At 53.0% G+C, this 13,636-nt stretch overlaps 1 protein-coding gene across 2 annotated transcripts; it reads left to right on the forward strand.

The window, feature by feature from the left end:
- Positions 1-355: 355 nt before the first annotated feature.
- PI16 (peptidase inhibitor 16) lies at positions 356-13,307 on the forward strand. 2 transcript variants are annotated; one of them, XM_007467281.1, is made up of 7 exons: positions 356-605; positions 4,898-5,119; positions 6,955-7,064; positions 7,350-7,438; positions 9,355-10,023; positions 10,234-10,373; positions 13,048-13,307. In XM_007467281.1, the coding sequence occupies exons 1-6, from the start codon at positions 435-437 to the stop codon at positions 10,353-10,355; spliced, it is 1,383 nt and encodes a 460-aa protein (XP_007467343.1). In that variant the 5' UTR covers positions 356-434; the 3' UTR covers positions 10,356-10,373; positions 13,048-13,307. The 2 variants fall into 2 exon arrangements, with proteins under 2 accessions (XP_007467343.1, XP_007467342.1); XM_007467280.1 differs by lacking the exon at positions 13,048-13,307 and having other exon boundaries at positions 10,234-11,258.
- Positions 13,308-13,636: the final 329 nt, after the last annotated feature.

The following is a 13,636-nucleotide window of genomic DNA, read 5'->3' on the forward strand; positions in this document are numbered from 1 at the left end:
TTGCTTCCTCACCTTGCCCAGTCCTCTGGGGGTAGGATCCATGTGACTCCCTTCTTGTTACCTGTCCTCAGCACCCAGTGGGTGTGACGTGGGGTGCAATCAGTCGTTGCAGAGGTTACTGTGATTTTGCCCCTGGAGACCTGTCCACAACTCAGGAGGGACTGCAGAACTCACACAGCTCTTGGCCTGAGCCCCTGTTACCAAGCGAAAGGAGGCTTTAGCCAAGGACTCTGAGGGGAGATAAATGCTGGGAGTGGACTCAACTCTGGTCGGGACCCAAGCACCCAGCCCTCCCCGAGACATTGTTTCAACTGGGCCAGGCCACCAGACACAGCCCCTCCCGCCCGCCCCAGCCAGGGTGGTGCTTGTGTGGGAAGGACTTTAACTCCAGCTGCCAGACCCCTGAACGGGAGAGGCAGAGAGGACTGGCCAACATGCACAACTTCCGCAGCCTCCTGGCCCTTCTGCTGCTGCCGCTGCTACTGCTGGGGGCTGCCACGGGCCCCGCCGGAGCCCTCAGTGATGATGAAAAACACGTGATGGTGGAGCTGCACAATCTCTACCGAGCCCAGGTGTCCCCGCCGGCCGCCAACATGCTGCAAATGGTAAGTGTGGCCAGGGCCCCCACCAACCCCTTTCACGGCATGAGTGGAAGCTATCTCAGGGATTCATCTCTCTGGCAGGAACAGAGTCCCTGACATTGTAGAATTCACAGGCCCCCATAAGCAGCCTCATTATACAGATGAGGAAACTGAGGCTCAGAGGGACTTGCTGGTCCCTCAGGGGCTTGCATGTGCCATAGCTGGTAGAGCCAGGCCTGAAAGCCCTGCTCCCTGATCCAATGACCCCTTCCCAGCACTTCCTAAAATGCATGTGCCCCTGGGAGGGGGAACACAGGAAGTTCCTAACACCTTGTTGAAACGATCTTTCAGATACCGCCCAAGGAGATGAGAAGAAAAAATAGGGCAGCAGGATGAGCCCCAGCACCCAGGGTAGGAGGGATGTACTAAGGAGGTGGGGTGAGAACAGGAACCAGAAGTAGACAGGGCTCTGAATCACACAGATCAAAATCTGTCTCGACCACTCACAAGGCCTGTGATTTGGGGCGAGTCCCTTAACCTAGTAAGGACCCTCAGTTTCCCATCTGTAAAATGATGTCATAATTAGAGCTACATAAATATCAACATGGACAGAATCTCACAGATATAATATTAAATGGGGGAAAATGAAATCTAAGAAAATATACATGCATATATTTTTAGTATAGTAGGGTATATTTACATGAAAGAGATAAAGTGAGAAATTCACCCCCTTCCTGCCCTCCCTGAGGGCTACACTGGCCCTTCTTCTCCAGTCACCCTTAGGTGAGGGCAGTGTCCAGGGACCCCCTAGCTGGTGCCTGAGAGCAAGGTTGCACCAGGCATCCAAGACCAGAGTTCTAACAGCTCTGTGCAATCGGCTGAAGTGACTCTGGGTGGACTCTTTACCTTGAAAGGCGTCTGTTTCCTGATCACATGGTGCGGGCAGTCCCTGCCCTGAGGGTCAGACAGGATGACCTATGAAAAAGATCTAGGAAGGGCTCCACAGATGCACACAGCACCGCCCTTCACAGCCCTGTCGGCCTTGGCAACCAGGAATTGCAGACAACAAACTAGGAGCTCCCAATTCTGTTACCAGCTCTGCCAACAGTTCCCCAGTTGAGGCCTGGAACACATTGTTGGGCCTCAGTTTCCCCATCTGTAGGTCCCTGATGCCCTAGAGTCTTGCTGGCCGAGGCTGGGGGCTACACAGGCTGCAAGCTGCTTTGTAGACAGAGATGGAGCTCAGGAGTGGGGCAACATTCTAGGAAGCAGTTCAGATATTGATGGGATATGCTGCTGCCTGGTGGGAAGTGATCTGAGGAGGGGGAGATAAGGCTGGACTGGGACACCAGGATAAATTTGGGACAAGGCTTAGGCTCGGCTTCAGCAGTGGTAAATACAGAGACTCTGGAGTCAGATGGCCTGGGTTCAAATCTTGACTTTGCCATTTATTAGCTATGTGACCTCAGCCAAGTTACTTAACCTCTCTGTGCCCCAACTGTAAATCGGGGATGATAACACTATAATAACTCTCTTGTAGAGTGGTTGAAAGGATGAAATGAGTGACTATGTGTAAAGCATTTAGAACAGGGCCTGGCACACAGTAAGTGCACAATAAGTATTTGATAACAAAAGAGGGAATGGATCCAGGGTGAGGCAGGTGGGGGTTATCACAGATTCTTCTCTCTCCCTCAGCCTCCAAGTCTAATCATCACCACTTTTACCTCCCAGAAGGTTCAACTTTTCTTGAATCCTATCTCCGCCCCACCCCTCCACCATCTCTTTGACACAACCCTGGTTCAGTCTTTCTTTTCCCACGGAATTCTAGAACAGCCTCTACCTGCTTCCTCAGCCTCTGGCTTCTACTACCAGAATGAATGATCCAACACACTGGCCTGACCCTTTTCAAAACCCTTCCATGGCTCCCATTGGCTCCCTGCTGCCTCCAGATAAACCTCCAGCTCCTGAGAAGCCCAACTCTATGTGTCTGGCCTTGTCTACCTCTCCAGCCTCCTCTCCTTCACACTTTCTCCTTGAGTAACCCGAGCAGCTTATCTTTCCCCCACCAAAACGTTTCCCATCTCCATGCCTTTATTCATGTTTGCCCTCTGTTCAGGATGCCTTTCCCCTCTCCATCTGGCCAATGCCTCATCTTTTAACACTTAGCTTAATGTCTCCTTCTCCATCCGCAGGTTGCACTAAATGGCCCTCTTTTGGTGCCCCTATACTACCCATCGCATATCTGTCAGTTACCACATGGTGGCCCAATTAACAGTTTATGACACTGGGAACTTGGGCTTCTTAGTCCTTGCTGTCACCCCAGGGCTGGCATAGTGCTCAGGACTGTTGAATGAATGAGTGAGTGGATGAATGAATGGACTTGCTTTCAGATGGTGACCAAGTGGCCAGTGAGGGTGGGTACCTTGACTCTTGAACCTCCACAGGGGTCTCTGGACAACTGAGAAGCCTTAAGACTCACAGGAATGACTCTCTAATGGTGGGATTCCAGGCATCCAGTCAGGATGGAAATTACAGCCAAGCTCTGTAGGAGAGACTGCTTTAAGCTGGGCTGTGTCTCAGTCATCAACAGTTGAGAAATGTCTGTTGAGCACCTGCTCTGGGCCAGCACTGCGCCAGACATGCTGAAGGAGCTTACAGTCTAGTCTGGAGCCCCGAAGGTCATCCCAGACACCCTGAGCCTGGTCCCCAGCACCCTGCCCCTTTCCCGCTCCCTATCCTCCACTACTACCAGTTTGAGAGAGCCTCAGGGACCAGTGACTTGGGACAAAAATGCCCACAGAGGGGGGCTTCCCTGGTGGCGCGGTGGTTGAGAGTCCGCCTGCCGATGCAGGGGACACGGGTTCGTGCCCTGGTCCGTTGAAACAAAAACTACAACACCATTGGACTTGGTGTTCAGTATATCTAGAGGAAATACTTAACATGGTTATAGTTTAAGGTTTGGAGAACAGAAGATCCTAAAGTGGAAGAACATTAATGCATCAGCAGACCTGGGTATGTGCAGTACCATAACCAGAACACACACTAAGAAAAATATACCAATTAATACGTTAAAAATGCTACAACGAAGTCAAGATGTAATTCTAAAAAAAAAAAAAAAAAAAAAAAAAAAAAAAAATGCCCACAGAGGGAAAGGGATTCACCTGAGTTTACAGCATTTTACTATCCCAGCCCAATGCTCCCATCTGCACCCCAGGCAGCTGCTCCTGAGAACCCTGGGAGGGGGGTGGGTGTGGCCACACAGCCCCCTCCCCTCAGGGTCACCCAAGCTCTTGGTACTTTATGGGCTGTCTGGCTCCCACAGCTGGCAGGCCCCCAGAGGGTGGAGCAAGAGTTGCTGCCAGGCCATCCATTTCTAGGAGAGGCCAAGGACAGTTTAATGGGATCCAGGCCTCCTTCCTCAATCCCTTGGTCAGATGCCTTGTTAATCTGTCTTCCCACCCACACTGGGCCCATCCTTCCAGCCTGGGACACAGAACCTCAGAGGCCCTCTAACCTGAAATGCCCCCTCCCACACTCTCACCTGAGGTCCTCGCTGGAGAACACTGCCTTTGGGACCTGACAGCTCTTTGGGCCACCAAAGGCTCTGAAAATAGGCCTCTCAGCGAGGGTCACACACACACACTTAACTTTCTTGGGGAAAGGGGTTGTCCGGTTGACAAGAGAGCAACTGGGAGGGAAGCCCAGAGCTGGTAAAGCCGTAGAGGCTGGGCTATCCCAAGGGGAGAGTGGGAGGTTAAAGGGGGTGCTGGCCCCTCAAGTAAGATTTCTGGTGGGTGGGTAGAGGGAGTGGAATGGCTGAATAAACAACCCAGCCCCGGAACATCTCACTGGACATCGTCTGTGCTTCACAACAGTTCAGGCAGCCCTGGCAGGGGCATCACCACCCACCTTGCAAATAGAATGATATTAGTATTAATCAATAATCCCATTATCAAAAACATCATCTCATTTTTTCTTCCCAAAGTCCTATGAGAGCTCAGAAAGTTAGGCAATCTGTCTAAAACCACACAGCTGGTGAATGGCCCCAAGTTTGCCTAACTCCATGGCCTGGGATGGCACCCTCCCACCTCCCCACAGAAGCTCCCCACCAGCACAGCTGTGTTCCAGATCATGTCCACGAGTCACCCTGCAAGGAGGGGCGGGTCTTCGGCCTCCAGAGGCCCCCCAGAACACCCTCCACCTTCTTTTCTGTTCCTCACCCAATTTGGACATCCTTACCTCCCTCTCCCACCCTCCTTTCCCGCCTCCACTGAGCCCGAGTCGTCCTCACCTCCCCCTTGCAACCTGACCCGCAGAGGTGGGACGAGGAGCTGGCCGCCTTCGCCAAGGCCTATGCGCAGCAGTGCGTGTGGGGCCACAACAAGGAGCGCGGGCGTCGCGGCGAGAACCTGTTCGCCATCACGGACGAGGGCCTGGACGTGCCGCTGGCCATGGAGGAGTGGCACCACGAGCGCGAGCACTACAACCTCAGCGCCGCCACCTGCGCCACAGGCCAGATGTGCGGCCACTACACGCAGGTGCGAAGCTGGACGGGCGGGCGGGGCCACAGGGCAATGGGCGGGGCCGGGAAGGGCCGGGCGGGGCCACCTCTCCCTTCAGAGCCCGGGAGTCCGTAAGCCCCGCTTGCATCCTTCATAAAAGTCATCTCTCCACAGCAATTCATGTGTTGTCCAGGCCCCCAACGAAGTCTGCTTCTCAGACTGTCGAAACTATTTTCAGTTGTCTCTTTAAAGACCACAATCTTCTGAAAACCTAGGCGGCCCCTCTCGGCCTCCTGGGTCCTGAAGAGACCTGAATTAGGTGTCGCAGAGCCTTTTTCCTGGAGGGTAGCTACTGTGCTAGGCGATCCTGATCGAGCTCTAAGCAGTCTTGTCCTCTGGCCGAGGTTACACACGGCTGTTTGCCCCAGCAGTGAAGGGCTTCCCCCCCACTCCCCCGCCTTCGGTCTTCTCTCTCTCACTGTCCCTCTTATTTCTCAGCGTGTCTAAGTTGCTGCTTCTAATCTGCCAGGGACTGATAAAGCAAATACACAATTTTTCTTCTGCCTTGAAAAACTACACGCAAAATAAGAGAGCAAGCTGTCACCAAGTGAACGTTTCAGAGAGCCTTCTGAGAGCATTTCCTGCCTCTTGCAGTCACTCTTTGCTACATCAGGGTTTTACTGCATTTTGAAAGTTTGAGTTTGCAGACAAGGGGCATAGGGGTGTGTGTAGGGGAATTAACATTAGTGTTATTGAATTCTTTTTTTGTGTGTCCTCCCAATGCTTATTTGTTGTTCAAACAATAACATGACAAATTAAAAAAAAAAAAAAAGGAAATGAACCAACCATCTTCCCACCCATATCCACCAATTCCATTTTCCAGTGTTTCTTTGGGTGGTATTTTTAGTGCTGATCTTTAGAGAAGGAAATCCTAACATCACCCACCCAGATCAGGAAGTTGTGAGGCCCCAGCCCTCCCTGCCCCCTTCTCTCTGTTCCCTGCCACCTCTCACACTCCCCGTACATATATCCTCCTGTAGGAATTGCTGTCAGTGCCCAGCAGGAGTCGGGCTGCCCCATCTCCACCCCTGTGTTCTCTAAGGCTGAGTGCATGTGCATTCTGGGGTCATTTCTGCCTGGGAGATGCTCGACAGTGGTCCCTCGGGAACTCTCAGCTGATTCAAGCACCAAGACCCCAATCCTGGGGAGTTGTGCAGAATTAACAGCAAGAGCCAGATCTCACAACAAAAAACGGGCCTCAGTTTGAGTGACTCCTGGGCAGACTGGGCCTAGAAATAGCAAAGGGAGGCTATATTGGCTTGTCTTAGCCAATGGCAGGGCACAAAGGTTGTTCTGACTTTTTAAAGTTTATACTTAAGACAGAACGCCTTCTACCAGTTAGGAGACCCACACTTAGAAATGGCAGGGCAGGTCCCTGCTTACTTGTGACTTGGGGGGAAGTTTTACTTCCAAAATGGCTCCTCCTGTTCCCTTCCTTGGCCTTTGCTTGTTGCTGATGTTTAAGATTCTCCCATTTGAGATTCATTCCTTTGTTATATCCCTTGTTTAAAATGCAAGGGCCTCTAGAAGGAGCCCACAGGAAGAATTCATGAGGGTCTATCAAAGGGGAAGGTTTTCAGAGGGAGAGAGTCCTAGTGAAATAGTGTGTGTGGTTGGTAGAGGAGAGTAGGCTGCTTGGGACAAATTTCCCCCCAAATTTCAGAGTTTTGTCCTGAAGCTGTGTGTCCTCAGGGACTTGGATCTTACATATAGGTTTCCTCCTCTCCTCACTTATAGAAGGCTGATGTAGAGAGACACTAGCTAGGAGCCATCTTGCGCAGGCTAAACTGTTGGGTTTTTCCCTCCTTCAGGTGGTCTGGGCCAAGACAGAGAGGATTGGCTGTGGTGCCCACTTCTGTGAGAAGCTTCAGGGTGTTGAGGAGACCGATATCCACTTGCTGGTTTGCAACTATGAGCCCCCGTAAGTGGGGGGGGAGCCCTGGGGGAAGGGGGTGGGCAGAGCCAAGGGGAGGGCTGAGCTGGACACAGTCTAAGAAGGAGGAAGGGGGCCAATCTGGGGTCCATACCCTATACCCTTGGAGGAGCTGCGAGGGCACCCATGGGAGTCTGCTCTTACTGGCCCAGCAAGTTAGTGTATGGCAAGTAAGACCCAGGGAGCGCTTCCAGACTAGGTGTGTGTATGAGGGATAGGGACAGGGGTTGGCAGGGACCCCCCTCCCCCCAGCATCCTCCTCGCCTCCTGCAGGGGGAACGTGAAGGGGCAGAGGCCCTACCAGGAGGGAACTCCATGCTCCCAATGTCCCTTGGGCTACCACTGCGAAAACTCCCTGTGTGGTGAGTCCGGGGTGGGGTGGGGTGGGGGGAGGCAGGTGAGGCAGGGGACGCCTACTGGATGGTCTGGTGTCTTCCAAGGCTCCAGAGTGGTGCGTGGGCCAGGGGAGGAACCCTCAGCGGCCCCACCCCATCCGGATTCCCAAGCCCGCTTTACCTGCTTTGCCCTCCTTGCGCACCACTTTGGCACCCTGGCATTCCGAGTGAACAGCTTTCTGCCCTCCAAGCAGAGGGTAGAGGAGAGTTGGGGGCTCCTGAGCACAGGGGGGGCGGGGGTGGAGGTCAAAGGTTGTTCTGACTTTTTAAAGTTTATACTTAAGACAGAACGCCTTCTACCAGTTAGGAGACCCACACTTAGAAATGGCAGGGCAGGTCCCTGCTTACTTGTGACTTGGGGGGAAGTTTTACTTCCAAAATGGCTCCTCCTGTTCCCTTCCTTGGCCTTTGCTTGTTGCTGATGTTTAAGATTCTCCCATTTGAGATTCATTCCTTTGTTATATCCCTTGTTTAAAATGCAAGGGCCTCTAGAAGGAGCCCACAGGAAGAATTCATGAGGGTCTATCAAAGGGGAAGGTTTTCAGAGGGAGAGAGTCCTAGTGAAATAGTGTGTGTGGTTGGTAGAGGAGAGTAGGCTGCTTGGGACAAATTTCCCCCCAAATTTCAGAGTTTTGTCCTGAAGCTGTGTGTCCTCAGGGACTTGGATCTTACATATAGGTTTCCTCCTCTCCTCACTTATAGAAGGCTGATGTAGAGAGACACTAGCTAGGAGCCATCTTGCGCAGGCTAAACTGTTGGGTTTTTCCCTCCTTCAGGTGGTCTGGGCCAAGACAGAGAGGATTGGCTGTGGTGCCCACTTCTGTGAGAAGCTTCAGGGTGTTGAGGAGACCGATATCCACTTGCTGGTTTGCAACTATGAGCCCCCGTAAGTGGGGGGGGAGCCCTGGGGGAAGGGGGTGGGCAGAGCCAAGGGGAGGGCTGAGCTGGACACAGTCTAAGAAGGAGGAAGGGGGCCAATCTGGGGTCCATACCCTATACCCTTGGAGGAGCTGCGAGGGCACCCATGGGAGTCTGCTCTTACTGGCCCAGCAAGTTAGTGTATGGCAAGTAAGACCCAGGGAGCGCTTCCAGACTAGGTGTGTGTATGAGGGATAGGGACAGGGGTTGGCAGGGACCCCCCTCCCCCCAGCATCCTCCTCGCCTCCTGCAGGGGGAACGTGAAGGGGCAGAGGCCCTACCAGGAGGGAACTCCATGCTCCCAATGTCCCTTGGGCTACCACTGCGAAAACTCCCTGTGTGGTGAGTCCGGGGTGGGGTGGGGTGGGGGGAGGCAGGTGAGGCAGGGGACGCCTACTGGATGGTCTGGTGTCTTCCAAGGCTCCAGAGTGGTGCGTGGGCCAGGGGAGGAACCCTCAGCGGCCCCACCCCATCCGGATTCCCAAGCCCGCTTTACCTGCTTTGCCCTCCTTGCGCACCACTTTGGCACCCTGGCATTCCGAGTGAACAGCTTTCTGCCCTCCAAGCAGAGGGTAGAGGAGAGTTGGGGGCTCCTGAGCACAGGGGGGGCGGGGGTGGAGGTGGGGGGCGTGGCCAGATGGGTGGTCAGAGGGACTCCAAAGGCCAGGCCTGCAATGCGATGGGTGTTTTAGGAACAGGAATCCAGCGGGAGAAATCCCCTGAAAAAGTGGAAGTGCGTGTGTAGAGAGGGGAAGACTTGGACAAGGAGGTGGATGGAGAGGCAACTGTCAGTCACAAGAAATAACATGTATTATCAATGAGGGACATATTCGCTGGACAGGGTGTGTGCATGTGTGTTTGTGTGTCTTCGTAGGACTTTTGATCACCTCACCTTGATTGCGGTGGGGTGAGGGATGCGGGGTCCTGCTTGCAGCACTAATGCCAGGCCTTGTCTCTCTTATCAGAACCCAACAGAGGCCCGGAAGAGGCTCAGGATTTGCCTTACCTAGTAACTGAGGCCCCATCTTCCCTGGCAACAGAAGCCTCAGGCTCTAGGAAAGAGGGTATCACTTCTTCCTTAGCAACGGAAACTCCATCCTTCTTGGTAACAGAGGTCTCAGGCTCCCTGGCAACAAACGCTCTACCTGCTGTAGAAACCAAGGCCCCATCTTCCTTAGTAACGGAAGACTCCCCTTCCATGGCAACAGAGGCTCCACCTTCCTTAGCAACTGAGGTCCCTTCCTTTTTGGCAACTCACAGCCTACTCTACTTGGATGAGAGACCGGCTACCCTCCCCAAATCAACCCATGATCCTACCCCCAAATCAGCAGATAAAGAGGCCAGCAGTACAAGAATGCCCTCCAGGAGCCCAGAGAGTTCTCTGCAGCCCAAGATGTCCTTGACGGGGACATGGGAGCCGCTACCCTACACCCAGGAGGAGGGCGAGGCTGAGGCCGAGTCACCTCATTCCAGTGAGATCTTGGCCTCAGTTTTTCCAGCGCAGGACAAGCCAGGTGAGCCGCAGGCCACACTGGAGCACAAGGGACACAAGTCCCTGTCCAACTCCCCCAGTGCCTCTGCCACCGCTAATGCCATGGGTGGGCGTACCCTGGCCCTGCAGTCCTCCTTGCCAGGTAAGTCCTGTGGCGCCCATCCTATCTTCCCTCCTGGCTCCAGAATGTCAGCACCCTGCCTCTAGTATAGATGATATAGGCACGGCGGGGCATGCACCCTCCGAGTAGGAGCTTCCTCCCTGGCTGCTGGACCCCACGTGCATGCCTTGGTAGGGGGGGTGGGAGGTCAGGCAGAGCTGTCTCCAGGCTGAAGCCTCTCCCTTCCTGCAGGTGCAGAGGGCCCTGAAAAGCATGGCATCAAGTCAGGGTTGAACTCGAGCCCTGGGCACGGCTGGGGCCTCCTCCTGGTACTGCTGCTACTGCCTCCCCTGGTGCTGGCTGGAATCTTCTGAAGGGGTCACCACTCAAAGGCAAGGCCTCACGGGGGGGACCCTAGCCTCATGCCCACTCTGGATTGTCTTTCTCCAATAAGAGACCACAGCTTCCTGGAAGGTCCTCTCTGTGGCCCAGCAGCCCCCCTTCACCCCAGCCAGACTCCAGGCCAGAGGCCTTGTGCCCTCAGGAGGCCTCGACAGGGACAATCCTTGGCACTGCCCCAGGATGCCTCTGTCTTTGGGGAGGTCCACCCCTCAGCCAGATGCAGATTGTTCTGAGCAGTGTTCCTGTGGCCTGTGCCCACTCTCCAGCTGTCCTGTGGCCACAGTCCTGCTCTACCAGGGACAGATCATCTCAGGGCTTCCCAGGAACCCCTCAGCCCCTTCCAGTCCCCTGGCCTCTTCCTTGAGCCATTGGAGTCTAGGGCTGTTCCCAAGAGTGCTTCCTGCCTTCCCAGGGTGAAGAGGTCAGCTGTCCTCCTGCCACCTCCCCAACCCTGTCCCCAGCCCGCCAAACAAGACGTTTCTTGGCTGAAGTCCCTCTGGAAGGGAAAGGCTGCAGGGCATGTGCCTCATCCACAGACATCTTTGGGGGCATGGGGCCTGGCCACTGCGAGCTCAGGTTGCTGCCCACTGACTGCATGTGTCTGGACCCCTCCTGTTCCTCCCATGTCAGTCTGGCGGGGGGCGGTGAGTGAGGACTCTGGGGAGGTCCCTGGCTGCCTGGCCTTGGGTTGTCTGCCTAGGCAAGGTAAGGGTTCTCCCTGTGTATCCAGTCCCCTAACTTTCCTGTTTAGCAGGCAGCGGGTGTCGTGAGGGGCAGATGAAGGACAAGCCCCATCTGAGAGGGGATCTATGGGTGGGGCAGGCACGGACCAGTTAAGGGAGGCAGCCCCTGACTCCTGAATAAAAGCCTGTGTAAGAGGACCAGTCGCCGTGCTTGCGAGCAGCAGAGGGGGGCAAGGGAGGGCTCTTGCACGGGGGGCCCTGAGAGGCTCACCTCTTCCCCTACTGACTCGTGGCAACTGTTCCTTCTCCTTCACACGCCCTCTCCCCCAAACACTCCACTTAGTTCCTTGAGGCACTTTTCCTTTCCTTCCTAACCCCCGCCCCCAAATCTTCAGGTAGCCGGCGGAAAGGGGCTAGGGCCAAGGGTTGGCGAAGGGTGCTGGGCTGACTCTCCCAGCTCTGGGAGTCACTAGTGGAGCCTAGCTGGGTTCGTGACCCAGGATCAAGGAGTGGCATACGACCTCTTCACAGGGGTCCTGCTGCCCACGCCCACCCAGGACACAAGGTCTGAAACGTACCTCAGCATGGTTTTGCCAACCCTTGGTGCTTAGAGGAGTCCTGAGAAAGGGCTCTGGAGTCCCAGACACCCTCCAGGGAAGCACAGGATTGTCCCAAAGTGCTGTGGGGCAGGAAAGCACAAGTGTGTGAGTAGGGCTAGCAATGGTAGGTGATGAGGGCAGCCTGGGACCCAGCTGGGGCTGGTGGGGAGGGGCAGCTAAACAGGAGGCATCCAAATCAGTCCAGGGCTGAATGCTGTGTGTGTGTGTGTGTATGAGATGATAGAATGTATCTCCATTAAGGTATAACTCATATAACATAAAATTCACTCATTTAAAGTGTACCACTCAGTGGTTTTTAGTATATTCACAGGGTTGTGCAACCATCACAATTTGGGAACATTTTTATCACCCCAAACAGAAACCCCACACCCCTCAGCAGTCACTTCCCATTTTCCCTCCACACCCCCCAGCCCCTGCCCTAAGCAATCACTAATCTACTGTCTCTATGGGTTTGTCTATTCTGACTTTTTTTTTTTTTTTTTTTTTTTTTGTGGTACGCGGGCCTCACTGTCGTGGCCTCTCCCGTTGCAGAGCACAGGCTCTGGACGCGCAGGCTCAGCGGCCATGGCTCACGGGCCCAGCCACTCCGTGGCATGTGGGATCTCCCCGCAACGGGGCATGAACCCACGTCCCCTGCAACGGCAGGCTGACTCTCAACCACTGAGCCACCAGGGAAGCCCTATTCTGACATTTTATATAAATAGAATCATACAATATGTGGCCTTTTGTGTCTGGCTTCTTTCACTTAGCATATTTTCAGGTTCATCCATGTTGTAACATGAGATAGTACTTTATTCCTTTTTACTACCAAGTAATATTCCTTTGTATGGAATATATTTTATTTATCCATTCATCAATTGTTGGGCGCTTGGCTTGTTTCCACATTTTGGCTATTAAAAACAATGCTGCTGGGGCTTCCCTGGTGGCGCGGTGGTTGAGAATCTGCCTGCCAATGCAGGGGACACAGGTTCGAGCCCTGGTCTGGGAGGATCCCACATGCCGCAGAGCAACTAGCCCCGTGAGCCACAATTACTGAGCCTGCGCGTCTGGAGCCTGTGCTCTGCAACGAGAGGCCGCGATAGTGAGAGGTCGGCGCACCGCGATGAAGAATGGCCCCCCGCTTGCCGCAACTAGAGAAAGCCCTCACACAGAAATGAAGAGCCAACACAGCCATAAATAAATAAATAAAATTAAAAAAAAAAAAAGGCAAAATTCCTTTAAAAAAAAAAACAATGCTGCTACAAACATTCATGTAAAAGTTTTTGTGTGGCAATATGTCTTCATTTCTCTTGGGTACATACTAGGAGTGGTATCATATGGCTACTCTGATCATATAGTAACTCTATGTTTAACTTTTTCAGGAACTGCCAGACTACTTTCCAAAGTGGCTGCACTATTTTACATTCCCACCAGCAATGTACAAGGGTTTCAATTTCTCCACTCTACCAACACTTGTTACTGTCTTTTTCGATTATAGTCATTCTAGTGACTGTGAAGTAGTATCTTGCTGTGGTTTTGACTTTCGTTTCCCTGATGGCTAATGATGTTGAGCATCTATCCATGTGCTTAGTGGCCATCCGTATATCTTCTTTGGAGAAATATCTACTCAAGTCTTTTGCCCATTTTTTAATTGGGGTATTTGTCTTTTTATTATTGAGTTGTAGGAATTCTTCACATATTCTAGATACAAGTCCCTTATCAGATACATGATTTGCAAACATTTTCTCTCATTCTGTGGGTTGTCTTTTCAATTTTTCTTGATATCCTTCAAACACAAAAGCTGTTAATTTTGAGGACTTCCGACTTATTTTTTTCTTTTGTTGCTTGTGCTTTTGGTGTTACATCTAAGAAACCATTGCCTAATCCAAGGTCATGAAGATTTATACCTGTGTTTTAAAATTTTTACATTAATTGTGTGAATTAAAATGTGAATGTTTCTTTCTGGACTTC

The sequence above is a fragment of the Lipotes vexillifer genome, unplaced genomic scaffold (genome assembly GCF_000442215.2).
Source record: "Lipotes vexillifer unplaced genomic scaffold, Lipotes_vexillifer_v1.1 scaffold528, whole genome shotgun sequence".
NCBI lineage: Eukaryota > Metazoa > Chordata > Mammalia > Artiodactyla > Lipotidae > Lipotes > Lipotes vexillifer.

What these genes read in the sequence shown, in the direction of transcription:
- PI16 (XM_007467281.1), top strand. Translation starts at nt 435, where the DNA reads ATGCACAACTTCCGCAGCCTCCTGGCCCTTCTGCTGCTGCCGCTGCTA. An exon ending in CCGCCAACATGCTGCAAATG is followed by an intron (nt 606 to 4,897) that starts GTAAGTGTGGCC and finishes CCTGACCCGCAG; the next exon opens with AGGTGGGACGAGGAGCTGGC. An exon ending in CTGCGAAAACTCCCTGTGTG is followed by an intron (nt 7,439 to 9,354) that starts GTGAGTCCGGGG and finishes CTCTCTTATCAG; the next exon opens with AACCCAACAGAGGCCCGGAA.